The sequence below is a fragment of the Hemiscyllium ocellatum genome, chromosome 2 (assembly GCF_020745735.1).
Source record: "Hemiscyllium ocellatum isolate sHemOce1 chromosome 2, sHemOce1.pat.X.cur, whole genome shotgun sequence".
Classification (NCBI taxonomy): Eukaryota; Metazoa; Chordata; class Chondrichthyes; order Orectolobiformes; family Hemiscylliidae; genus Hemiscyllium; species Hemiscyllium ocellatum.
Window position 1 is genome coordinate 143202335 of NC_083402.1, and position 27199 is coordinate 143229533.

The following is a 27199-nucleotide window of genomic DNA, read 5'->3' on the forward strand; positions in this document are numbered from 1 at the left end:
CTCCGACACTCCAGAGAAAACGGCCCTAGCCTATTCGACCTCTCCCTATAGCTCAAATTCTTCAACCCTGCTTTCAAAGGATTGTAGGTCTTTTTGGGTTACAAATCATATATGGCTGTATAGTTTGGTTTTAGTGCTTCTGTGTATATTGTCCAACCATTCTTCTGCTTTGAGTATATTCCCATATTTCTTCTAATACTCGGCCAATATCCCACAGCCTGGAGAACATGTCACTCATTTATTCACCAAAGAGACACTCTGACAGGCCAGCAAGTGAGTTCCAGCCTATTGCCACTTGTTTGCGTGGCCTATGTTTGGGTGTAGCTGTCGTTTTGCAAAGTGTAGAAGTTTTGTCCAAGTAAATGAGCAGCTCCATATCCTCATTTTCAAATAGCGATGCTGGTAAACAACAGAAACAGTGTTACACTCGCAACTGAATTGTTGTTTGGATCCTGCTGTTAAATTAACAGACGTAGAAGAACACAGGACGGAAAACTTTGATCACTGCACACATGGGTTCCCACACCCATCCAGACGTGATCTGGTGGATCAAAGTTTGAAAGCTTCTGCTTGTATTGTTTGGTCTGGAGTGTGCCTATACCATCGCAGCATTTCACAGCAAAAAACTGGGAAATGGATATTTGCATGGGCAATATTCCTGATTAAACGCTTCTTCTTTAAAATATCAAATTCCACTATTTGTTCTTTAAACAGAGGGCCTTTGGCAAATATAAAATATGGTGCACAAGTCAAAGTGGAAATTCCAGCTTACAAAACCCCCATGAATTTTTTTGTGCTGTTGTGAATGGCATAATATTGATTGATTTTTGTGTGAGATTTGGGTTGAAAGGTGACTCTGAAGCAGAATGAACTTTAAATATATTTTTGCATTGGTCAGTGATTGTTTCTGTGTGGGGTTTGGGTGAAAAAGTGACTGAAATGGAATGAACCTTTTAAATATATTTTTGCACTGGTATCCCACTGCAAATGTTCCTGTGTTACACAGCAACACTATGGCTAGTTGTCATTAAATCAAATTTTGTTTTGGCACCACTTGTGTTTGTTCATGCTGCAAGGATGATTCAGACATCAAATAAACTTTAACAGGTGCAAGATTCCTGTTATTTCATTCTTGAAATAGGGCTGTAATCCTGTTCAGTAACTGTGAAGCAATGCTCAGGATAATGCAATTTTTCTGCAATTATCATGATAAAATGCTTATTCTAGCTGCTATCTATTTATCTAGAGGTGGCAGCTGGCAGGAGCTGTGTTACATGTTAAAAGCAAAATTTCTGTGGTTGCTGGAAATCAGAAACCAATACAGAACGCTGATGTGATGTATTACCGGATTAGAAACATTAACTCTGTTTCTCCCTACACAGTAGTGGTTAGCACTGCTGCCTCACAGTGCAAGGGACCTCTTTGATTCCAGCCTCTGTCAAGTTTGCACATTCTCCCCATGTCTGCGTGGGTTTCTTTCAGGTGCTCCAGTTTCCTTCCACAGTCCAAAGATGTGCAAGTTAAATTGCCCATGTCCAGGCAAGGTGGATTAGCCATGGGAAATGCAGGGTAACAAGGATAGGGTAGTGGGATGGGACTGGGTGGTGGGATGCTCTTTGTAGGGTCAGTGTGGACTTGATGGGCCGAATGGCCTGCTTCCACACAGTGTAGGGATTCAACAAGTGCTTCTATTTTTTTTAAAGCTTAAAGTAATTTATTAAGTGACAAACATTAAAAACATATGCCTTTTCAAAATATACACAAATTACTTTAGACAATATCAAGTGAAAAGATGAAAGCTTCAAGCCAATAGATTTGCAATTAAAAATCAATACATTTACAGGTTTTTTGTGAATGATAATATTGCATAATTATATTTTATCAAGTAGAAGCCAACAATCTCCAAAAAAAATGTCAAGAAGGAAAACAAACTGACATTTTATTTTAGAATAAAGATGTTCTAAATTCAGTTTGTCTTAAATGAGAGAAAAAAAGACTTCATGGTGCATTGGCAAACTAACATACAAGTGCTTCTATATAAGATGTTGTTGTACTTCCCATTGGCTTGGATTAACGAGCAATTTCCAGAGATACAGGTGGTCCCTGGATTGTGAGAGGTTCCATAGTAGAGTCCATTTGCAAGTTGATTTGTACACAGGTTATAACATCGTGCAGGGCAAAATAAAGCATTCAGTTGGAAGTACAATATGTTGGGTCTTTAAAATTATACCCGGTATGGGATCACATTCATAACTACAAGCGTTTAGAAGTCAGATGATCGTAAATCAGGGACCCACTCTACATAAATTATTACTTGATATTACAGAATGTAAACATTGCTAAAAGAAGACCAGAAGTCAAAACGTTTCATCTTCCACTTATCAGAATTAGGATGCAAAAGAAACACCATAAAAGGGACACTATTCCACATTTATAAATACAGTAGCGCCTCGACATACAAACTACCCCGTTCACAGACAAATCGGTTTACGAACAAGATTGTACGTAAAATTTTGCTTCAATATACATACGAAATTCAAGGTACAAACAAAAGTAAGCAAAAAGCCCGTGTGCGACCACGTGGTTTCATTGTTCTGCTTTGCTACGCGCTTGTTGAACGCAAAAGCTCCCGGGCTCTGCGTGATCTCATTCGGTTCATCTTTGGCGCGTGCGCTGTGAACAGCGTTCGTTGCTACGTCCAAGCATTCTTGCATTATCTGAACAATGGGAAGAATTGATTCAGTTTGCGAACTTTTTGGTTCGCGAACCGGGTCCCGGAACGGATTAAGTTCGTAAGTCGAGGCACTACTGTACACAATAGGCAAAATAAATTTGTGCACAAGTTGCACCTTTTTTATTTTTAACAAAAAAGGTGTCACAGAGACTGCCAATCTCTGATGATTCCCCATGTGCTACCCTGACCAATCAGATTCTACCTTCCTGGTCTGAGCATTAAGATTGACAGTTAACTGTTCTTGTTACAACTCTAAGGCAATGATGACCCAACCAATCACCACACACTCCTCATGTTGCATAAAATGGGTCAGTTTGTTCAAGTTTTTCATGGGGCAAGATGGGAATCTTTGACTTCTAATTTCAGATTAGCAATATTCAAATGTTCACAGACTAATTGTCTGTCTGAAAAAGGCACCTTCAATAAAAGCAGCTTTGAGTTTGTGGCCATTAAGTTAAAAATACAAAACATAATGTCGCCAGTTATCGGAATTTGCTCTATCAGCTTTGTGTTGATGGCCGGACTTGGTGTTGGGAATAACAGTGAGAGGAACAGTACCCTTTAGAAGGTTATGTGGTGGTCTGATAACAGTCTTCAAGATATTAATAAGATAAACTAATTTCACTGGTTGAAGATTCTAGAACTAGGGGCATAATCTGAGAATTAGGATCAGATTGTTCAGGAGAAATTTTAGGAAATACTTGTACACACAAAGGGCGTGATTTGGAAATGGCAGTAGATGCAGGATCAGTTGTTACTTTTAAATCTGAGATAGATAAAGTTTTAATAAGCAAAGGTATTAAGGGACATGGGCCAAAGGCAGGTATATGGAGTTAGGCCTCAGATCAGTCATGAATGGTGGAACTGGCTTGAAGGGCTGAATGGCCTACTCTTGGAATCTCCTAGATTGTGGAATCTCCTCAACTTCTGGAGTCCACAGCATTAAAGACAGAAATTGGATGTTCCAGTCTGATTTTTCCTTTTTATTCTGCAAGCTTCAGGACACTGATGCCTCAGTAAAAGACTGGGTAAACAAATCAATCTTTCTTTAGTTTGCTTTCTCTACATGATTCTACCTTGCACTTCCTGCATTAGGCTCTGTGGCCAGTATTTAACCCAAGGGGTCAGTGGCATTGCACTTCCTGCATTAGGCTCTGTGGCCAGTATTTAACCCAAGGGGTCAGTGGCCTTGCCTACCTACGGAAGAATCGAAGACAACCCAATTGAGAGCTATGAACTAGTTTTTAGCATCATCAGCCACTTCCATGGAGGATGACCTATCAGCCATCCCTCCTGCTGCTGGTAAACTTCTAACTGATGAGCGACGAGCTCAGTACCTGTACCATTCCTCTTAATATTAGTAACCTCATAACCCCACCCCTAACTCCAAGACCTTCCATCCCTTGGGTTGGAGTGCATCAATGAGAATACTTCAGTTTGAGTGGTTGAAGGAACACACTTGTAAGCACTCTCTTGAAGCAGAGCAAGAATCTGAACTCCCACTTTGTATTTGTGTTTTCATCAAAACACTCGAGCTGATGATCTGGTCGTTGTTGCCTTGTTATTTTTGGCTGACGTGACTCTCACATTGCAACACTTCAAAAGTATGTCAGAGACTCTAAAGCCCTTTGAGGGGCAGCTTTTGTGAAATATTAGTTTCGTTTTCTTCTGCAAACCATAAAGGTGTTGAAAAAGGACCCAAAGATTAAAACTCGCAGTCCTTCTTGTGTGGTTTGACTTGATTTATTCAGGCTTCGTATCGTTAAGGTTTGAGATTAAATCCGTATTTTGAGTGCATATTTAAGGTTGACACTTTTTCGTGGAGAGTATTGAGGGAGGGTATTGTGTTCTCCAATCTTTGGGTGAAATGATGATCCTGCTCTGGTGAAAATAAAAGATTTCCATTTCATTATCCAAAGAAATGACTCTCCCACCCTGAATGACATTCTTTCCTCGGCTAACCTCAAGAAAAGAGAGAAACTGATCATTATTTGTCAGTGCTATAGAGAGCTGGAAGCAAGTACACTTTGTCCCTGACTGTTGACACAAAATAACAGTGTCATCGTAACACCAGTACCGTCTGTTATAAAGGGAGGAGCAGTCTTAAAGAGACCACTGAAACAGCACTTTTCAATTTTCGCTGACACCAAGTCAAGGGTTTGGTGATGCACTGGTAGTGTCCCTACCTCTGAGCCAGTTCTGAGGAAGAGCCACTCAACCTGAAGCAGCAACTCTTCTTCTCTCTTTAAAGACACTGTCAGACCTGCTGAGCTTTTCCAGCAATTTCTGTTTTGTTTCTGAGCCAGGAGACTTGGGTTCAAGTCCCCACTTGCTCCAGAGGTGTGCAGTACCATCTCAGAGCAAGTTAATGAAAAGCATCTGAAGAGGTTTTGTCTTAAAAAGTTACACTGACTTGGAGGTACAGTCCAATATTTTAAAATTAAACGATGGATAGCAGAAATTTCATTGTGATTTGGGCAGCTGTGTTGAATTGCAAATATTCAAACAACGTGTGCAGTTCAATTTCATATCCTGATGTACGGATAATAGCGGGAAGAGAGCTCTGAAAATCTTGCTTGCTTGTTGTGCAAAGCCCTTCCTTGCCAATTAGGATAATCAGGAAACAAATGTACAGAAATGGTGTGCAAGGTTCTGGGAGACCAGCTGAAAGTGAGAATTAATTCGGGATGAACCGACTCCCAACTCATGTCATACAGGCAGCACCCTCGAGGATCTGCTGATCACTTTATCACAAGATGCTGCAACAACGCTGTGAGCTTGCCAAAGCGGAACTGTCAGAGAGGCTCATGTGAGTCAGTCATCACCCCTGCCCCAATTCATGCCTCTAAGAAATGGCGCGGTGACTCAGTGGTTAGCAATGCTGCCTTATAACGTCGAGGCCTGGGTTTGATTCCAGCCTCGGGCAACTGTCTGTCTGTGTGGAGTTTGCACATTCTCCCTCTGTCTGTGTGGGTTTCCTCGGGGTGCTCCAGTTTCCTCCCTACAGTCCAAAGATGTGCAGGTTAGGTGGATTGGCTAAGGGAAATTACCCATAGTGTCCTGGGATGTGTAGGCAAGGTGGATTAGCCATGCGAAATTCGGGGATGGGGTGGGTCTGGGTGGGATGTTCTTGGAGGGTCGGTGTGGACTTGATGGGATGAATGGCCTGCTTCCACCTTGTGGAGATTCTAAGAAGGATCTTTTGAGCATCGACATAACACTTCAAGATGGACACCCTGTATGAAGCAGTTGTGGTAAGGCCAGAACAATTATGTGCTTTTGCTAAGGACACCGTGCATAGTGTCCATACGCACACCAAACCAACCAAAGCTATAACACATGCAGTTTCCCATACCTGCCCAAATTGTTGTCATGTTTTCGTTGATATTTGTAGAGCATGTGGCGTGTAGGCATTGTCTGCATGTAGGTAACGGAGAGTCTGATTCTGAAGGCCAGGCCAGACCTCAGAACTAATAAAGCAATTCAACAGCACAGCATGTGCACAAACCTAACCACTCTCAATGAGGGTCAAACTCAGTGAAAGGCAAAGAAGACAAAGCTTTGCATATTGTTAACTTCACACACCAGATAGATTAGATTAGATTCCCTACAGTGTGGAAACAGGCCCTTCAGCCCAACAAGTCCACACAGATCCTCCGAAGAGTAACCCACCAAGACCCATTTCCCTCTGACGAATGCACCTTACACTACGGGCAATTTAGCATGGCCAATTCACCTGACCTGCGCATCTTTGGACTGTGGGAGGAAACCGGAGCACCCGGAGGAAACCCACACAGACACTGGGAGAACGTGCAAACTCCACACAGTCAGTCGCCCGAGGCAGGAATCGAACCTGGGACCCTGGTGCTGTGAGACAGCAGTGCTAATCATTGAACCATCGTGCTGCCCACGATAGTATAAGGTGATCAGAAGCTTTTTCAACTCTTGACGTCATATGTCCTGGAAACAAAAGGATGACAATAGACATGTTACCATTACACATCTGAAGGACATCCTTCAGAAAGAGCTGATGTATGATACAGCTTGGAAGAGACTGTCTCACAGCAGATAGTGGATCACCAGGTCTGTGCTTCTGACAGATTCACAGTACAATGCAAAAATACTAGTTCACCTGGCCTTCCTGAACTCTCCTACCTGGTCGATACCATTGGTCTAACAGTGGTAAGACTACCAGCAAACATAGTTACAATTCATGGGATTCAAATTGCATCTTCTGTGGAGGAACAGACCACCCGTGTTCTGAAGGAATATGGTGTAGAAGTGAGATATATAATCCAGGTACCCTGGTGATTATGTCTAACAAGCTGAATAAATTACACACTCCACACACAGGCTAAGATAATCCTCTTGGTCAACATGTTGATGATCTTGATTACAGTGTACTCACGATAGATCCATTCAACTATGGCCAGTGCCAGTGTAACAGTTCCCATTGATAATTACTGAAGGTAAGCAACTAGAGGAGTTGCCAGAGATCCGTTATCCAAGAATGATCTAACCATATTAAAGCCGTACCTCAGGAGGATTGTTCATGTTGACTCTTCAGAGATGAATTTGGTAAATCACAGTAAGTGTTTCTCAAGGGAAAACAAATCCTAACACCATAAGCAATCTGCTGAGGCGTCATCTCTGTTACAACAGAAAGATCTTAAGTATCTTTGCCTAGGTACAAGGCACCGTAATGTAGCAACTGTAAACTTTTGACTGTACTTAGTTGAGTATGTGACAATAAAGCTAATTCAATTTGACATACGGGCATTGAATGTCAACGTTCCCTTTAAGTTTTCTTCCTACTACATTACTATTCAAGGGCTGTGCACATCAATGGCTTCTGGAAGCAGAAATCCTGCTGTGTTGTGACAATGGACATGCACAGGGCTTCCCAGCAGCTGTGCATCTTAGAGGGAACAATGTTCAATACACAAGGCTGCTAAGAACTGAGCCTGCGATGAATCAGGTTAGCAAATGATTTGTTGCATGTGATGCACATCAATGCCACCAATGGAGCGAACCTTGACATCCATTTGATGTTCCACCCACATCTTGGGTGGATCTATAGTTTTCCTTTATCCTTTCACGCAATGAGAGCGTCACTCGCTGGACCAGTATTTATTGCCCATCCCCTTTGATTCCAGCCTCAGGTGACTGTGCAAACTCCACACAGACATTCTCCCCGTGTCTGCATGGGTTTTCTCCGGGTGCTCCGGTTCCCTCCCACAGTCCAAAGATGTGCAGGTCAGGTGAATTGGCCATGCTAAATTGTCCCATAATGTTAGGTGCATTAGTCAGAGGGAAATGGGTCTGGATGGGTTGCTCTTCGGAGGGTCGGTGTGGGCTTGTTGGGCCAAAGGGCCTGTTTCCACAATGTAGGGAATCTAATCTAATCGCCCAGAGAGCAGTCAAGAGTCAACCACATTGCTGTGGGTCTGGAGTCACAGACCGAGTAAGGATCACAGATTTTTCTCTGAGGACATGAGTGAACCAGATAGAATTTACTGACCATCGACAATAATTGTGTGGTCATTGACAACTTTTAATTCCAGACTTTTATTGAATTAAAATTCCACTTGTGAACCCATGACCCCTGAAGTTTTAGTCCAATGACATTACCAAAACACTGCCACCTCCCCCAATTCACAGTGCTTTGAGAAATTTATATCCTTGTGATGGATTACTTTTCTAATTTTACCCCTGTTTGCTGACTTAGCAATATAATGAGCACTGATTGGATAAACGGCTATTTTAAGCTATCCAGAATGGATAGTGCCCGACAACAATTCCCTGGCAAAACATTTCAGGGCATGTGGAGTAAGTAAGGAGTGATTCATAGCACATCATCACTCCACAATCAACGCTCAAAAGGTCCAGTAGAGTAAATGCTATGTGCCACCAAATCAGCGATCGGTTAATGTTGAGCAGCTCAGCAAGATTATAAAGTTGCAATGCTGCAATTGTTCACCACATCATTGGAGAAGGGAATTACCATCCCCTGTACAGCTTGTGCGTAGAAAGTAAGTGGATAATAGTTGTAAAAATAACTTGTTAGATTATTTAACACCGCAATTAGTTTCTTATTTTGAGGAGTAGCAAATACATTGCCGCATCAAGTAAAATACTGTACCCCAGGCAAAACCCATTACAGACTGTCGGTCAGTTTCTTTAGATTGTGTTTATAGTGAAGTTTTTTTTTTCAGAAAAGCTGCTTTTGGGATGGTTAGCTTTTTGTGATCTTGTGCCCAATGTTGGTGCATGTATATTGCTTTTATTTAAAATGTCTGTGGCCTGAAATTATGTTCTTACCTGAGCATTTTGATAAATATGTATTTTGAATTTGAATTGAGTTTATTGCCACGTGTACTGAGGCACAGTGAAAATTTGGCTTGCGAGCAATGCTGGCAGCTCAGAGTTAAGTAGCAAAGATAGTAAATAATAGGTAAACAGCGGCAAAAATGAAAACACACAGGTACAGGCGAATGTTAAGAGTTTGAGAGTCCATTCGGTATTTAGATTAGATTAGGTTACCTACAGTATGGAAATAGGCCCTTCGGCCCAACAAGTCCACACCAACCCTCTGAAGAGTAACCCATTCCCCTTCCCTACACTTACCCCTGACTAATGCACTAACACTATATGGGCCATTCACGGCCAATTCACCTGACCTGCACATTGTTTTTTTGGATTGTGGGAGGAAACCCACGCAGACACTGGGAGAATGTGCAAACTCCGCACAGACAGTCGGCCGAGGTGGGATTTGAACCCGGGTCCCTGGCACTGTGAGGCAGCATTGCTAACCACTGAACCACCAGTAGGGTAGAAACTGTTTTGAAACCAACTGCTGCATGTGTTCAGGCTTTTGTACCTTCTCCCTGATGGTAGAGATTGTAGAAAAACATTGCCAAGTGGGATGGATCTTTGAGAATGTTGGCGGCCTTTCCTTGACAGCGGGCCTGGTAGATGGTTTCTATCGATGGGAGGTTGGCCTTTGTGATTGTCCGGGCTGAGTTCACCACTCTCTGTAACCGTCTCCGATCTTGAATGGTACAATTGCCATACCAGAGTAGTGATACATTCAGACAGAATGTTCTGGATGGTGCACCTATAAAAGTTGGCAAGGGTATTCGCCGTCATGCCAAATTTCCTCAGCTGCCTGAGGAAGAAGAGACGTTATTGGGCCTTTGTAACCAGTGTGTCCACATGAAGTGTCCAGGAAAGTCTGCTGTGGATGACCACTCCCATGAGCTTGACACTCTCCACTCGTTCCACCTCTGTCCTGTTAATGTGTAGGGGGGCATGAGTAACATCTCGCCGAAAGTCAATAATGATTTCCTTGGTTTTGCTGGCATTGAGAGCTAGGTTGTTCTCAGTGCGCGATCTTTCCAGGTCTTCCACCTCGCGTTTTGTCGCCACCTGAGATTTGACTGACTATGGTGGTGTCATCAGCGAACTTGTAAATGGCATTAGTCTGGTATTTGGCGACGCAGTCATGGGTATACAGTAGTACAGGAGGCGGCTGAGTACACACCTCTGGGGGGCTCCATTGTTGATCAGTGAGGACAACATGCTTGTTAACTAACAGTGACTGTATAATTAAAGCTGCATATCTAAATTTTAATTTTCTGTTTTCATTGGATTATAGGTCGGAATTATTGGTGGATCAGGACTTGGTGACCTGGACATTTTGGAGGAAAAGACTGAGAAAAATGTTGATACGCCTTTTGGAAAGGTTTGATGTTTCTGCCTATCTATACTATGTTTTTTAGTTTATTATCAGTTGTGTGTTCTGAACCAAAGATCCGTTTGTAATGTTCGAAATATCTCTGTTTTAATGGAAAGAAAACACATTCTATGTGGTTTTCTTTCCTCCTCTTACTAAGGCTTTTATTGTGCTGTCACATATGTAAAGAATTTTTAGTTGTCCATTTTCAAAGGAAAAAAGCTTGACCATTTGGTATCTTTTTGTCTTTTCCATTTATCTGTTGTGCATTCTTGTATTTTGTCACTCTTTATATTTCTCTTTTACACCATTATATCTGTTGTTAGGACCGTGGTAATGCTTCTCTGAATTTTCCTCTTTTTTTTGTTTCTTCTAAACTGTAAGTAGCCCCTTCTGCCTGTTGATCTAAAATGATTTATTTGTTCCTTACTTTTTAAATTTGCTTTTCCCTGGAACCTTGCAATAGTTCTCCTTCCTGCAGCAGTCTCCTGGTTTCACCTTAGCTTAGCAGCATCCTGTCATTACTATTTCTAAATTGTCTTTGATATTTTCCTGATGATGGAGTCAGTCATTTATTTTGCCTGGTTATTCAGTATGTACTTTTGGCCCCAATCCGTCCCTCCCACACAGAAGGCTTTTCAGTTCTTCTCTGTCTGTGTGTCCCAGTCTACTTGTATCTGTTCTGTTACCCTGATACACTTGTGTAGTATGATCTGTCTGTAAAGCATATAAGACAACATGTTTCACTGCACCTTGGTACATTTGACAGTAATAAATCAAACCAAATCACTCAGAATTTGTGTAATGAGGGACTGTGAGCTCTGTTGGTACCCTTTCATCATCCTGTAACATGTCATAGAGATGTACAGCATGGAAACAGACCCTTCGGTCCAACCCGTCCATGCCGACCAGATATTCCAACTCAATCTAGTCCCACCTGCCAGCACCTGGTCCATATCCCTCCAAACCCTTCCTATTCATATACACATCCAAATGCCTCTTAAATATTGCAATTGTCAGTGCACTCCAACCAAAACTCAAATCAATAAACTGGACCTGATACACAAACCACTCAGATACAGAGTCAGAAGTATCAGAAAACAGACACAAAAATACCAGGCAGGACAGACTGCCAACACTTCACGGGAGGCGCACTGACAATGTCACTTAGTGAGGTGACAAAATGTCTGCAGAAAAACACTGATGAAGGGCTTTTGCCCAAAATGTTGATTTTCCTGCTCCTCGGATGCTGCCTGACCTGCTGTGCTTTTCCAGCACCACTCTAATCTTGGGAAAAACACATCAGCTTGGTTAATGAATCTACAACCTCGTCAATGCACTGACATCATTAGCTACAGGACAGAAACATTTCTCTGATCTTCACCTCCGCAGTTTTGTTTTAACCTCTAAGAAGCTGACCTTTTTTTATTGAGGGCGACTAGTATGATGGAGCGATAGTTTGTGAAAATGCACCACTTCAATAAATATGTTATCAAAACGCTATTCCTTCCTCGAGTACAGACGGTGGTTGGGAAAGAAAATGTGATTCTCGTTATTACTTTCTTAGTTTCAGATCAATTAATCACATCTGGAACTTGTTCAACATTTTGTAAAGCCATGTTCTGCATGACTCAGACAAAACTACCAATTATTTGAGATGTGCATTATGTTTGTGCATTAGCTTGTGCCAACGGTATTCAAATAGCAAAGGCTGTCTATTGCCATTAACTCGTGTTGGGAGAAACAAATCGAGCCTGAGGCTTATAAGGTCTTTGTCTCATACACAGTGGGATTTTCATATTTACTTACAATTCAGTTCTTGAATGACGTTAATTCATTTGAAGCATGTCCTCAGAAAAAGAACACGTCAAGATGATTAAAATTACAATGAAGTATTTTGTGCTAATTGTAATTGTGCTGAAAGATAATATTCAAATCTGGACCAGTTAATAAGGCAATCCATATTAAATATCATACTTCGTATCTATTGTGTTATGAAATGGGGATTAAATACCTTTTGCGTGGAACCATATCGGTAGGTTTCCGCCATCAGATATGCCTAAAGTAAACTGGGCTTTTCTCTTTGCAGTGTGTTTTGCATCTTGATCACCTGCATAACCTATGGGAATTGAAAAGTGTGGCGCTGGGAAAGCACAGCAGGTCAGGCAGCACCCGAGGAACGGGAGAATCGATCTTTCGGGTATAAGCCTTTCCTGATGAAAGGCTTATGCCCAAAACATCGATTCTCCTGTTCCTCGGATACTGCCTGATCTGCTGTGCTTTCCCAGTGCCACACTTTTCAACTCCAATTCTCCAGCATCTGCAGTCCTCACTTTCTCCTTGCTGCTAATCCTTGTTAGCTTCTAATTTCCATTGCTTGTTTTCTAAAATATGGCAATGATAACACCAGATGTACTTTTCCACTTCTGCTAGAAGCTCAGTGGATTCACTCTTGCCTCTGTTTTTTTTTTCTTCATTATCATAATAAGAATCTAATATTTTTTAAAAATCAAGCATTATACCTATGTTGTATCCTACAATGTTGATCTAATGCCTGTCAATTGTTTGCAGTGATTTTGACATATTTAGGCAGAATCATAAAGAACTCAATGGGATGGTTTATGTGCTCTTGCCTGACGTCTATGACAACTAGGATAATAGTAACTGTACTTCCCTGAGAGAATTTGGATCAGGATGTTTTAATTCAAACTTGAGAACGTTGTCCTCTTTGAGCTGGTCCTGCTATTTGAGCTGAAAAAGTGTTGCTGGTTTAAAGCACAGCAAGTTAGGCAGCATCCAAGGAACAGGAAATTCGACGTTTCGGGCCAGAGCCTGATGAAGGGCTCTGGCCCGAAACGTCGAATTTCCTGTTCCTTGGATGCTGCCTAACCTGCTGTGCTTTAACCAGCAACACATTTTCAGCTCTGATCTCCAGCATCTCACTTTTTACTCTGCTATTTGAGCTGCCAATCCTAGTTTCTTTCTTGTATTAAATTTTTTTAAAAAGCACCCACTGCTGGTTTTAAGCATGTTAGTGCTGCCACCTCTCAAAGGGTGAGTGTTCAGCTACCAACTGCAACCTGAAAGTCAACTTATTGGGGACTGGCATTGCTAATGTGGGGTAGAGTGGAGGAGGTCATGATGGGGAGGTCTAGTGTAATGTTCAAGCAGAAAATAAGTCTTCCAGCAATATAAGAGAGCAGGATATAATGTTATAGAGCGTTGAAGGAGGCTGATGAGTATTGTGATACTGTGTATGAACAGTTAGATGATGCAAAGGTTGCTTAAAGAAACAAACTTGAAATGTTGTTTAGTTCAAAGAGAGCAATTTGGATAAAGAATAGCTAATTCTGCAGTTTGTACTTCTACAATGCATATAGAAGTACTTATACTTTCTTTAAAAAATCATAGAATGCCTACAGTGTGGAAACAGACCCTTCGGCCCTGCAAGTCCACACTGACCCTCCAAATAGTATTCCACCCTCATCCATTCCCCATTAGTCAACATTTACTCCAAACCTACACATCCCTGAACACTATGTACAATTTACTGCGGCCAGTTCACCTAACCTGCACTTCTTTCGACTATGGGAGGAAACTAAAGCATCCAGAGTAAACCCACACAGACACAGAACATACAAACTCCACACAGACAGTTGCCCAAGGCTGGAGTCAAACCCTGGTCCCTGGTGCTGTGAGGCAGCAGTGCTAGCCACTGAGCCAGCATGCCGCCCGAAAAAAGGTTTTAAAAGTTATGGATTATTTATTTTGCTGTTTATCACTTGATTATTCTAGGTTATATATTAATTAGTGTTCATTTTGAACTGGCTATAATGTGAAGCATACACAAGCTTTTATTTCCCACAATAAAATGTTGATTTGATAACTCTGTTCATTTTCCAATAAATGAGACTTTGACAGATATGTGTATAAATGTTTTATGAGGTGCAAAATCATACCAACCTCTGCAGGCTCCTAGTTGGCACAGCAGAGCTCTCCACTGAGTAAGCTCAGCCATACAGCTAGGTGAGCTAGAGGATTGATTCTCGCTCTGTGCTGACCTAGCTTATCCCAAATGGCATTGATGCCACAATCCGACTTGATGGCCTGGAGTTGGAAGGATCAGAGTCTGGCTATTCATGCATCATAGCTATTCCATGTGCGTATGACCTTACAATGGTAAAAGTAAAGGTTGTTTTTGACTGTGACAGTTACTGCAGATAAATAGTCTTTCCAGGTTTGCACATGGAAACTGGCACCTTGGCAAAGTACAAGATAGTGACCACCACTTGTGCCAACATGCTGCCTACAAGATAATGGCAAATGAAGGACCAACAACAAACTTTTCAATGGTACTTTCTAGCTTCAGTGTCTAATTTCACTGTCAATTATAAGAAATTATTGAATGTCAAATAATATAATCTGTGGGAAGAATTGGGATTTAATGACATGGGCACGTCACCTTTCCCAAACAAAGCAGAAAAGGATGACGTTTGTTATTTGACTTTTCAATCAAAATCTGTTCTGATCTGCTTCAAGACAAAGCATCACTGCAAGATTTAGGATTCATTCACAATATCTCGCTTACCTTTCATTCAGCTGTTAGAATTTCGGAAGCTTCCAACATAGAGCTGGTATTGAGATTTCTCAATGTCCACTCACTTAACCTGTCAACTTTTGTTACACTTTCATAACTTACGTTCCTACCATCTTTATGTCATCAACAAATTTCAGTGGTAATTACGAACATAAGAAATAGGATGCTGAACCATTTAAAAGATCATGTCTGAAAAGACTCTGCCCCTTACCCTGACCCAACTTTAACTTTCCTGCCTGTACCCATAACATGTGCAGGTCAAACACATCGGTCTAGCTCAGCCTTGAATATATGCAATAATCCAGCCTCCCCGGCTCAGTGGTCGAGAATTCTAAAGGTGAGAGAAGCAATTCAACCAAATGTTCATCTCAGTAAATATCTATTGGAGGGGAAAATGTTAGAAGTTATAATTAAAGAAGTTATAGCAGGGTATTTCAATAAGTTCAAGGTACTCTGGCAGACTCAATGTTATTTGGTGAAAAGGAAATAATGTTTGACCAATCTCAAAAATCACTAAAGGATGCATTTGGACCATTCATTAAATAAGCATCATTACCTCGTGCCGATCTCCTTTCTGTTGCACACCCAAGCACGTTATTTTCATGCAACTAATCATCCCAATGCCCTCATGAATCTACTGGAGTTCTTTTGAGGAGGTAAACCATACGATATATAACGGGAAACCAATGAACATAGTTTTTAGATTTCCAGAAGTTATTTGATAAGGCCCGACATTGGAGGTTATTGTGGAAAGTGGAAGCTCCTGGTGTAGGGTGTAACATATCGCTGTGAATAGAAGATTGGCTGGCTAATAGAAAGCAGAGGGTAGGAATAAGTAGGACATTTTTGGGTTAGCAAGTTGTAACAATTGGTGTGTCACGGGGCTCGCTGCTGAGCTTCAACTCTTTACAATCGAAATAAATAACTTCGATGAAGGGACAGAATGTATGATTGTCAAACCTGTTGATGATGCAGAAGTGGGTGGGAATGTATGTTGTGAAGATGTGGCACAAGGAGGTGCCAAAAAGATGTTGATAGTATAAATAAGTGGACAAAGATATGCAAAAAGATTATACAATATGGATATGCTAAATTGCCCCTTTTGGCAGGAAGAATAAAAAAGACGCATATTATTCAAACAGCAAGAGATTGCAAAGCTGTGAAATACACATGGATTTGGTTGTTCTTGTACATGAGCTATAAAAAGTTAATCTATAGGTACACCGATTAAATAGGAAAGCCAACAGAATATCGTGAGGGGACTTGAATATGAAAGGAGGAAGGTTATGCTTCAATTATACAGGGCACTGTGAGACCGCACCTGGAGTACTGTAGAAGGCCACCTTTACTGTGCTCAATAATTGATTTGAAGGATTTAAATGAATAGGAGGTACTTTGGAGAAGTTTACTAGACCACAACCTGAAATGGGTAGGGCTGTCCCATGAGGAAAGTTTGCACTGTCTAAGTTCTCATCCATTGGAGTTTAAAAGAGTAAGCACTAATTTGGTTGAACATATAAAACCATGAGGTAGCTTAACAGAGTCGATGGGGAGAGAATGTTTCCTCTTATGGGAGAATGTAAAACTAGGCGTCACTGTTTAAAAACAGTCATTCATTTGCAAAGATTAGGCAGAATCTTTTCTGAGGGTGCTCATACTTTGGCAGAAAGAATTAGAACCAGAGACCTTGAATATTGTTATGGCAGAGGTGGACAGATTCCTATCAAGAAAGGGGTGGCATGGTATTGGCATAAATGGGATTGTGGATTTGAGATTACAATCCGATCAGCCATGATTTTATTGAACGGCAGAGCGGGCTCAAGGAGCTAAACGGTCTGCTCTTGCTCTCGATTTATATATTTGTATGTTGATTGAGAGAAGACGTTCTGAAACTGTACACTTTAGTTCTTGAATTAGTCATGGGGAGAAAAATCTTTTCAGCATTGAACCTGTCAAGTCCACTCAGAAGCTTGTGTCTCAACGATATAATCTCTTCTGATCTCAGCTGGGTATAAACCCAACCCAACCCAACCATTCCAGGAATCAGACGCACAAAATTTCTCTGAATTGCCACCAATAAAAATGTGTCACGTCATGCTTTCCCTGTAGGTAGGTCTTTGATGCATTGTTTCAGGCATCAACAATCCTATTTTTAACAGTTTTTGTCAGTGTTTATTTTCATGAAAAAAATCATCATCTTAGACTGCCTACAATATGCCTTTGTCTTGTACGACCAATATAGCTTTTTCAGAACTCTTCAGTCCTTCAGAACTTGAGTCAAGTCATATGAGTCCAAATGTTATCTCTTTCTGTATTCACAGATGCTTTCTTGAGCACTTTGTTTTTAGTTAAGCATTTTCATGTTTCTTTGCTCCCATTAAGAACTGGCTTTTTTAAAAAAGTATTTTTATAAATAAGGATGCCTTGAGGAATAGGTAAAAATGTGTTGCTGGTTAAAGCACAGCAGGTTAGGCAGCATCCAAGGAACAGGAAATTCGACGTTTCGGGCACAAACCCTTCATCAGGAATGAGGAGAGTGTGCCAAGCAGGCTAAGATAAAAGGTAGGGAGGAGGGACTTGGGGGAGGGGCGATGGAAATGTGATAGGTGGAAGAAGGTCAAGGTGAGGGTGATAGACCGGAGTGGGGTGGGGGCGGAGAGGTCAGGAAGAAGATTGCAGGTTAGGAGGGCGGTGCTGAGTTGAGGGAACCGACTGAGACAAGGTGGGGGGAGGGGAAATGAGGAAACTGGAGAAATCTGAGTTCATTCCTTGTGGTTGGAGGGTTCCCAGGCGGAAGATGAGGCGCTCCTCCTCCAGCCGTCGTGTTATGTTCTGCCGGTGGAGGAGTCCAAGGACCTGCATGTCCTTGGTGGAGTGGGAGGGAGAGTTAAGTGTTGAGCCACGGGGTGGTTGGGTTGGTTGGTCCTGTTCCTTGGATGCTGCCTAACCTGCTGTGCTTTAACCAGCAACACATTTTCAGCTGTGATCTCCAGCATCTGCAGACCTCATTTTTTTACTTGAGGAATAGGTAGCAAGGCCAGGTAAATGGAATTCAAGTACAGGCTAGTCATCATCTAACTGAATGGTGGAACAGACATTGAGCTGAATGCACTGTCCTGGTTGTATCCTGATTGTATGAAGTGATGTGCACTTTTTTTTGAGTAGGAACTACAGTTGTTCAAAAGTTGTAAAATGAAACAAAGATTCATGACTAGATTTATATTTGTTGGATAAATGTCTGGGAGAGTACTTTCAAACTGGAATATAGCAGTATTGGTCAGTATTGCCTGGTTGAGCTGTCTCAGGATACTGGTGACCTCTGTTTTAGTTACATTGCCATTAAGGGGTGTGATAGTCTCTAAAGTCATCCCTTTAGCTTATTTTTAGCACTTCAAGAAGTAGTTGCATTATCTTATTTATCTCACATCCCCATTATATGAAAAGTTAAACTTGGATGAGTGGAATGTTCAACCACAGCTATGTTATTCGTCTTGTTATGACTAAGTTATATAAAATAACTTATCAAATAATCTTCACCAAACCACTAAAATTCTGGTTGGCTTGTCTGCTGTTGAACTAGTGCTGAGCTAAAACCATGAAAAAGATGTACGCATTTAAGAATTAATTATAGGACGTGGGGCACTGAAAGCCAAGTCTCACATGCACAGTATTTTAAACATTCATTTATTGTTGTCAAATTTTTGTTTCAGGCTTGGGGATGCAAAACTGATGGTGTCAGGTTGTACACCCACTTCATCTAATCTCCAATGTTCAGTTTCATTGCAGATAATGAAATTAAAAGTCAATCATAATGTATAATTGGTTCCTAATCCAATACTACTATGTGTGATTGCAGTATATACAAAAACAGGAATTGCTGGAAAAGCTCAGCAGATCTGGCAGCAGCTGCTGCCAGAAATCAGGGTTAATGTTTCAGGTGAAATGACCCTTCCTTCAAAATCACCTTGCTCTGAGGGATTTGACCTGAAACATTTAACTCTGATTTCTGTCCACAATTGCTGTCAGACCTGCTGAGCTTTTTCAGCAATTTCTGTTATTGTTTCTCATTTACAGCATCTGCAGTTCTTGCGCCTTTTTTATGGGAGTGATTGTATATATTTCTTCTGTTTTTATTTGTTTGCTTTTTTAAAAAAAAAAGTGCCAGATCCTGATTTTTGTGGATACCTACCCTCCTTAGCTGAGCTCCGAAATTGATGCGTCACTTTCAGCAATGCATTTCCCATTGATTTTCAGTGTAGGAATGCTGAGGCTGTTCAACATTATTTTCACACCTCGCGTTGTAACAAATTGTACACTAGTGCAAAAGCGTTTACTACCGATATTAATGTTGGCTCTGATGCAGTTATTGTGTGATCATGTTTGGTCTGCGGATTACTGTATTCTTTACACTTTCTCTGTTGAACGGAGACCAGTAGTGCCCTCCCATTTCACAGAACTAGTTGTACTTGGTTAAGTGAGCTTTAGGGCTGAGTATTAGTGAGTTCTTCAGTCCAGTCGGTAACAGGGAAAGCACTGGGGGTGTGGGAAGGATGAGATGTTATCACTGCCAACCTTGATCTTCTCCTGATCTACACAGACAGGTATATAACGTGCAGACATGCATTTTGCAGCAAAGGTCAACGAATAGACACCTTTCACACAACGTTGAAGTTAGCTGTCACATCCCAATGTGGTTCATGTTCAGCAATTCACTGTAGAAAGATTGAATGAGTTCCTTTGTGCCTAAATTGAACAGTTAACCACTTTTAAAATCCAATCAGGGGAAGGAGGCTTTGCTGGGCTGGACCAGTATTTACTACCTGTTTTGAAATACAGGTAGTTCTTCTATAACATGATGGTTGTGTTCTTGTGCAACATCACTTTATAGAAAAATCGGGCTTTAGAAACAGCGCTTAAAGTGTTTGCGATGTAATCGCATTACAGCCAACACGCGTTTTAAAAGTTTGCACTTTAGAAACAGCGTCCTGAATTCGTTAATTGTGTCGTAGTGAGTTCGAGCTAATGAAATGAGTGTTATGGCAGAATGACATGGAACTGCCCAAAGTCCGGTATCCCACCACCAAGTCACTGTTCAGTTACTTGGGCACAGTACACTGGCTACAGCCAGCCAGCTCTAAGTCAGTCCCTGAACTGAGGAGATGCTAAATCCTTTGTTAATTTTTTTTAATTTAACGAATAATTTATTGTCATGTATTTTTCCTAAGTTCAGTGAAAAGTGCTAATTGCCACCACACTCTGGCACCATTTTTATTTTAAAAATATATAAGAAGGTATAATAGAGTTTATCTTTTTCCTCCTTGTGGCTCTGTGGTTTCTGTATGGGTTCCGGGCCCACCAAATTCCCTGTAATTTTTTTTGGAGGAACAAATCCTGTTCGTTTTTTTTTGTTTTTTTTTTATTAACCCCCACACCACCGCCTAATTGCGGTAGTGCTTGTTTTTGCCCCAGCACCCACAAATTCCCTGTAATATTGGTTAGTCACGACTTTTGGATTTGCCCAGGTTAACAACCCCAATCAGGGGTCTCATAGTCAACAAGATGCACCTGGGTCCAATCACTACAGTTCCTAATTGTCCAGGAGAAAGTAATGGTCAGCTGCCTTTTTGAACAGCCAGGGGCCCTTTGGTGTAGGTCAATTTTGGAGACTTAAAATTATGAGAGGGTTCAGTAGGACAAATCTAGAGAAGCTATTTTCTCTGGTGTGGAATCCAGATCAATAAGGCGCATTCTTAAAAGTAAAACAAAGCCACTGAGGAGTGCAATCAAGTCGCACTTTATTTGTGTGAAGGATATGAGAGATCTGGTATTTTCTTCTTTAAAAGTCTGTGTGGGTGCTAGGTCAATTGTAATTTGCAAGGCTGAGATTGATAGTTCTTCAGGTGAAGGTATTAATAAAGGTGGAAGAATAGCAGGTAGATGGAGTTGTGGCACAATTTGGCCGTTATCTGTTGAACTGGCTGGAGCGCTCAGCTTTGGGTCAGTAGTGTGTCTGGCAGTATATTTAACCATTAAACCATGGGGACTGAGACGAGATTTTGCACACGACATTTCTAATCTATTCATGAATGACCGGCGTTGAATGTGCACACTCCACCCAGTCCACATTACATTGTCAAGGACTGAGAGCGGTCTCTTAAAACACAACTCTCTGAAAAATAGCTGTAATATTTGACATCATTTATAACTCTAAACTACTTATGTACTAAGTAGTTTTCATTCAAACATGCAAGAAGCCCGACTGTTATAGTACTTGCCAATTTAAGGAGAAACGTTAATTGTTTGCTGTAAATCAAAGAGGATTTTTGTTGAGCAAGTATATTAAGGGAAATGGGTAAAAGACCAGTATATGGAGTAAGGCACAGATCAGCCATGGTCTCACTACATGGTAGAATAGACTCCAGGGGCTAAATGGCCTACTCTGTTCCTACATTCTTATTAGGAATTATTAACTATGAAGGACATCTCTACCCCATACAACTCCTTCCTTTAGTATCACACAAATAGAGTACTTGCTCCCTGATATTGGGGACATACCTTTGGCTTAATGTTTATCATGATTGCGCCAACAGAAACTAGAATTTAGTGAATTACGAGCTTTTGAAACTCAATAGAGTCTGAGCAGGATTTGAAGGTGGACATTTTATTTCATCACTCGTGATTTGTAGCAAAATAAGTTACATACCTTATGTTACATGGATAATTCTGATGCACAGGGAGGGGCTTACTCTCAGGTTGTTACTGTGCAGCCCAGAGGCTGATTAGCCAAACAGTTGATTGCATTTTGGAAAGGCAAATCAGGGCAAGACTTATTCACTTAATGGTAAGCTCCTAGGGAGTGATGCCGAACAAAGAGACCTTGGAGTGCAGGTTCATGGTTCCTTGCAAATGGAATCACGGGTAGAAAGGATAGTGAAGAAGGCATTTGATACACTTGCCTCTATTGGTCAGTGCATTGAGTATAAGAGTTGGGAGGTAATGTTGCAGCTGTACAGGATATTGGATAGGCCACTGTTGGAATATTACACTCATTTCTGGCTTCCCTGCTATCGGAAAGATGTTGTGAAACTTGGAAGTCTTCAGAAAAGATTTACAAGGATGTTGCCTCGGTTGGAGAGTTTAAGCTGTAGGGAGAGGCAGAATAGGCTGGGGCTATTTACCCTGGAACATCAGAGGCTAAGAGGTGACCTTATAGAGGTTTATAAAATCATGAAGAGCATGGATAGGTTGAGTATGCCTAGGTCTTTTTGTCCCTGGGGTGGGGGAGTCCAAAACTTGAGGGCATAGGTTTAAGGTGAGAGGGAAAAGATTTAAAAGGGACCTCTGGGACAAGTTTTTCAAACAGTGGTGCATGTGTGGAATGAGCTGCCAAAGGAAGCGTTGGAGGATGGTGCAATTACAACATTTAAAAGGCATCTGGACAGGCAAATGAATAGGAAGAGTTTAGAAGGATATGGGCCAAATGTTGGTAAATGGGACTAGATTAATTTCGGATATCTGGTCAGCATGCACAAATTAGATTGAAGGGTCTGTTTCTGTCCTGTATAACTCTGTCTCGGTAATTGATCCCCCTTTGGTCATTGAGCAAGGAAAACATTGGCACAACGGTGTTGGTTTGTTCATATTCATCAAAAGCATGAGTGACATTAATGGAGTCATTCTCTAGTGTAGGCTGTGATTTCCCACTTATTCATAGTTTGTTGCTTGGTACACTCTCTCCTCAAAGAAGACTCGCTGTGGAATCCCCTTTGAAGAACAGCTACAGTTGTCAGCAAAGAAATGACAGAGAACCCAGAGGGATCTGATGATAATAATGCTCAGGTGGTGTTCTCTGAGAAGTCCCAGAACTCTTGTGAGAATGACCGTGATGTGGTTTGCTGCAGCTAATGCTTTTAGGAGAGGATGTGAACGTTCACGAGGCCGCCTTCTTCAGTCAGAATGGAGTAGCCTTTATTATTAGGTACATTCAAGGAGTTCAGTGAAAAGTTAGTAATGTTGCCTCTCGGCGCCATCTTAGGTACAGGGTAGTTGATGCAGATACTTTAATTGTTGTTACAAAGTATAAAGAAATATCAGTGAGCATGGGAATAGAGTTTCAAAGATCAGAATGGTAATAAAGGTGACTATAAAGCACTTAGGTTTTTGAGGTGGTGGTCCTTTCCAACATTTAGTGCGTGCCCTGTGGCTGCAGAAAGTGAGGCAATGCTACTTCCACGCGTTGGTCTCCACCCAGACCTATTCTGCTGCCATTGCTCCACCCCTGGCCTGTGCTGACTCTGCTGCCTCACTGTTGCCTCACCACTGTTCACGGTTAGTTGTGACATGTCTGTAAGACTTTGCTTTGTTCGCTGTGAAAAACGCTTTGCTTTGCCTGGGACGTTATGCTTTCACTGCGTATCATTCCTGGTTGCTCCCTTTTCTGCTGGAAACGGGAGAACGAGAGGTGTCCCAGACCGCAGATTTATACTGGGATACAATTCTGCTCTGCCCAGTGACCCAGTCTTGAGCTATGATGTGGAGGTGCCGGTGTTGGATAAAGTCAGAAATCAGGTGCCATTACGTAATAGTCCAGCAGGTTTATTAGAAATCACAACCCCTGGTGTCATGTGACTTCCAGTTTGGAGCTGTTAGATTTGTTCTAGTCCATTTTCCACCATTGTGCCATACAGATGTTACTTAAAGGACATTCATAAACTGCTTATAGAATCTCTACAGCATGGAAGCAGGTCATTCAGCCCATTGAATTCACTTCAAACAGCATCCCACCCAAACCCACCCCTCTACCCTATCCCTGTAACCCCGCATTTCCTATAGCTAACCACCAAGCCTGCACATCCCTGGATGCTATGGACAATTTCTCATGGCCAGTCCACCTAACCTGCACATCTTTGCACTGTAGGAGGAAACTCGTGCAGACACAGGGAGAATGTGCAAATTCCTTACAGTCATCCAAGGGTGGAATCAGTCCTGGGTCCCTGGCACCGCAAGGCAGCGGTGCTGGCCACTGTACTGGCCTAGTTTTACCACAGTTCAGTATTTGTTTTCCCATCCAGTATTTATTTAATTCCCTTTCAAATGTTGCAACTTGTCTGCTTCCAGCATGTTTTCAGGCATCATGTTAACTTGCATGGACTGAGCAGCATCAAACCAATATGGTCAGTTCAACAAATCTCTGGTGTTCATGCTCCACTCAAGCGTCCCCCCATCTCTCCTCCCTTCCTTTGATCAGCATGACCCTCCTTCCCCTTCTCGTGCATGTGATTATTTAACTGCTCCTCGAATGCTGATACAATGTTTATACAATAACTATACAAATATAAACTTGCTTCAGACCTTGCCTGTGTAGAGATTTCTATGTTCTCCCTGTTTTCTAGTGAACACTAGTCCTCTGTTTGACACAAAAACAGAAATTACTGGAATAACTCAGCAGGTCTGATGGCAACTGTAGAGAGAGAAAGCAAATTTATTGTTTCGGGGTCACGTGATCCTTTTTCAGGTTATATGACGAGTAAAATGTTTTTTTTTCCACAAGTAAAGTAGGTCAGCAGCTAAGCAGCAATGCAATATTTAATTTGCATCATATTTTTAGACTGTACTTGAAATCAGCTGAATACATTTTTGGGATTTGAAACTGTCACCTGAGTAGATGGAGATGTGGATGAAGACCAGGACAGCTAACAGTAGTTCATACACACTAAAGCACTGCTGAAAAATTCCTTGATGATCTATTTTGATGATGTTGATTGAAGGATGAATATTGACGAGGACAGTGGGATAAACTTTCCCTTTTTCTCTGAAGCTTTCAGAGGCATCCAGTGGTATTGTCACTTATTTGAAATGTTTAATGCTCTTTGAAACCTTTGTGAAGTAGCACACTCAAAGGTGATGTAGCTCTGTGCTGCAGTAGTAAACTCCTTTTAGTTGAATTCAGCTTGTTATTCTTACTCTCACAAGTATATCCATCACCTCACTGCGACCCAGTCTAGTGCTTCGGGACTGCATTTCTGCTTCTTGCAAATTGGAAAAAAAATGAATACAGATCACTAAAAGGATACTTGCCAAGCAGACTTTAACTTAGGTTGGAGGAAGGGTCACTGGATCTGAAACGTTAACTCTGATTTCTCTCCACAAATACTGCCAGACCTGCTGAGGCATTCCAGCAATTTATTTTCTTGTTTCTGATTTCCATCATCTCTCATTTCTTTCAGTTTTTACATTTTAAAATACTTGCGCAATTGTAGATATTGGTTTGTTTGTCTAATGCTCTGCAATTTTCTTTTTTTATATATAGCCTTCAGATGTCCTTATTCTGGGGAAGATAAAAACCGTTCATTGTGTACTCCTTGCTCGGTAAGTTTTCTCTTAATGTATTATTAGATTCATTTGATTACACAATAAAGGCAGAGTACATTTTGGCAACTGAATCAACAGCTGATTTGCAGGAGATAATAAACCAGGCTACAGTCAATATTAAAGTCGTGAGTGTGTGTCTCGTGCGTATACAAAATTATTAAAGTTGAAGTTGTGCACGGGTCTTATACTGTCAACTGTTTTTCCTTTTTATTTAGAGAAAATACATTTGAAGTATTTAATTAATAAAATGCTTACCATCCGCTGTAAGATTTTCTACAATAAATTTTCCTTCATTATGTAGACATGGGAGAGGGCACACTATTATGCCCACGAATGTCAACTTTCGGGCAAACATTTGGGCATTGAAGCAGGAGGGTTGTACCCATATTATTGCGACAACGGCCTGTGGTTCACTTCAGGAAGAAATCCAGCCTGGAGACATCGTCATTATCGACCAGTTCATTGACAGGTAACTTTTATCCTTTAGGTTAGGTTACCTACAGTGTGGAAACAGGCCATTAGGCCCAACAAATGCACCCAGACCTATTCCCCTATCCTATATTTACCCCTGTTTGTAAAATAGATGTCAAAGTTTGAAGTTTGCCATGCCAGTTGGAATTCCAAATTGTGTTGTGATGCACCTTGTAGTGCAGTTATTAATCAGGAATAAAAGGGACAGTTGGAGCTACAAGCAAGTATTTTGCCGCCTGATTTTCTGGACGCTTTCCCCTCAACACCATTATCAGCAGCGCAGATCAAGTATGACTTTAAGAGGTTACCAAGAAATAGACAAGAATAGTTTTTTAAATATAGAATCCCCACAGTGTGGAAACAGGCTATTCAGCCCAACAAGCCCACACCAACCCTCTGAAGATCATCCCACCCAAACCCATCCCCTACCCTAAAACTCTGCATTTCCCACAGCTAATGCACCTAACCTACACATCCCGAGACACGATGGGTAATTTCCCATGGTCAATCCACCTAACCTGCACATCTTTGGACTGTGGGAGGAAACCCGCACAGAGGTGGGGAAAATGTGCAAGTCCACACAGTCGCCTGAGGGTGGAATCGAACCTGGGTCCCTGGTGCTGTGAGGCAGCAATGTTATCCACTGAGCTGGGTTTTTATCCTTTCATAAATTGGAAACTTGTTCCTTTTAGATTGTATTTGCAAGAGTCCCCACCTCACTTTCCTTTCCCCTTGTGGATTATCTACCTAGGAATGAAGATCATCAATATTTAGGCAGGCAGATCAAGTCAAGAAATTTCACAGCTTACATTATCTGCTCCATGGAAAAATTCCTGGTGTTTTTGCTATGGGAGTTAAACAAGGAGAGGTAGACAGTGGTGGGGAGAGAAGGGACTGGTATTTAAATAACTTCCATCAAGATACTTCTTTCTCATTCTTCAAAGGTTTTTGCATCGATTCAATAAATTTGTGACTCCCAGATGGAGATTAGCTTGTGATTGTGTTCAGAATGCTAGCTCATTCAGTTTAATTTCTGTAAAGAGGTTAAAACCTCATTTGATAAGGGAGTGTGAATTAATTTTTGAAAACTGCATGGGTTCAGCGAATTGGGAACTCCAGTATTTGTAGCTTGAGAAGAAAGGGCTTCTTTGTTGGACACGACCTCGCAGTGTCACTTTTTTATAAGTTAATTCGACAAGAGACATTTACAAAAGATATTGGTTAGGCACTTTTGGAATTCTGCCTTCAGTTATGGTCTCCCTGCTATCGGAAAGGTGTTAAACTCGAAAGG

The 27199-nt window shown here is 41.4% G+C and overlaps 1 protein-coding gene across 1 annotated transcript in view; it reads left to right on the forward strand.

Annotated features, from left to right (window-relative positions):
* The window catches only part of mtap (methylthioadenosine phosphorylase), a 211850-nt gene that overhangs the window by 39066 nt on the left and 145585 nt on the right, over positions 1-27199 (forward strand). Inside the window, exons 2-4 of the mRNA XM_060846640.1 lie at positions 10392-10478; positions 25376-25434; positions 25739-25906. Coding sequence (XP_060702623.1) covers positions 10392-10478; positions 25376-25434; positions 25739-25906 — 314 coding nt within the window. The remainder of the gene's footprint in view (positions 1-10391; positions 10479-25375; positions 25435-25738; positions 25907-27199) is intronic.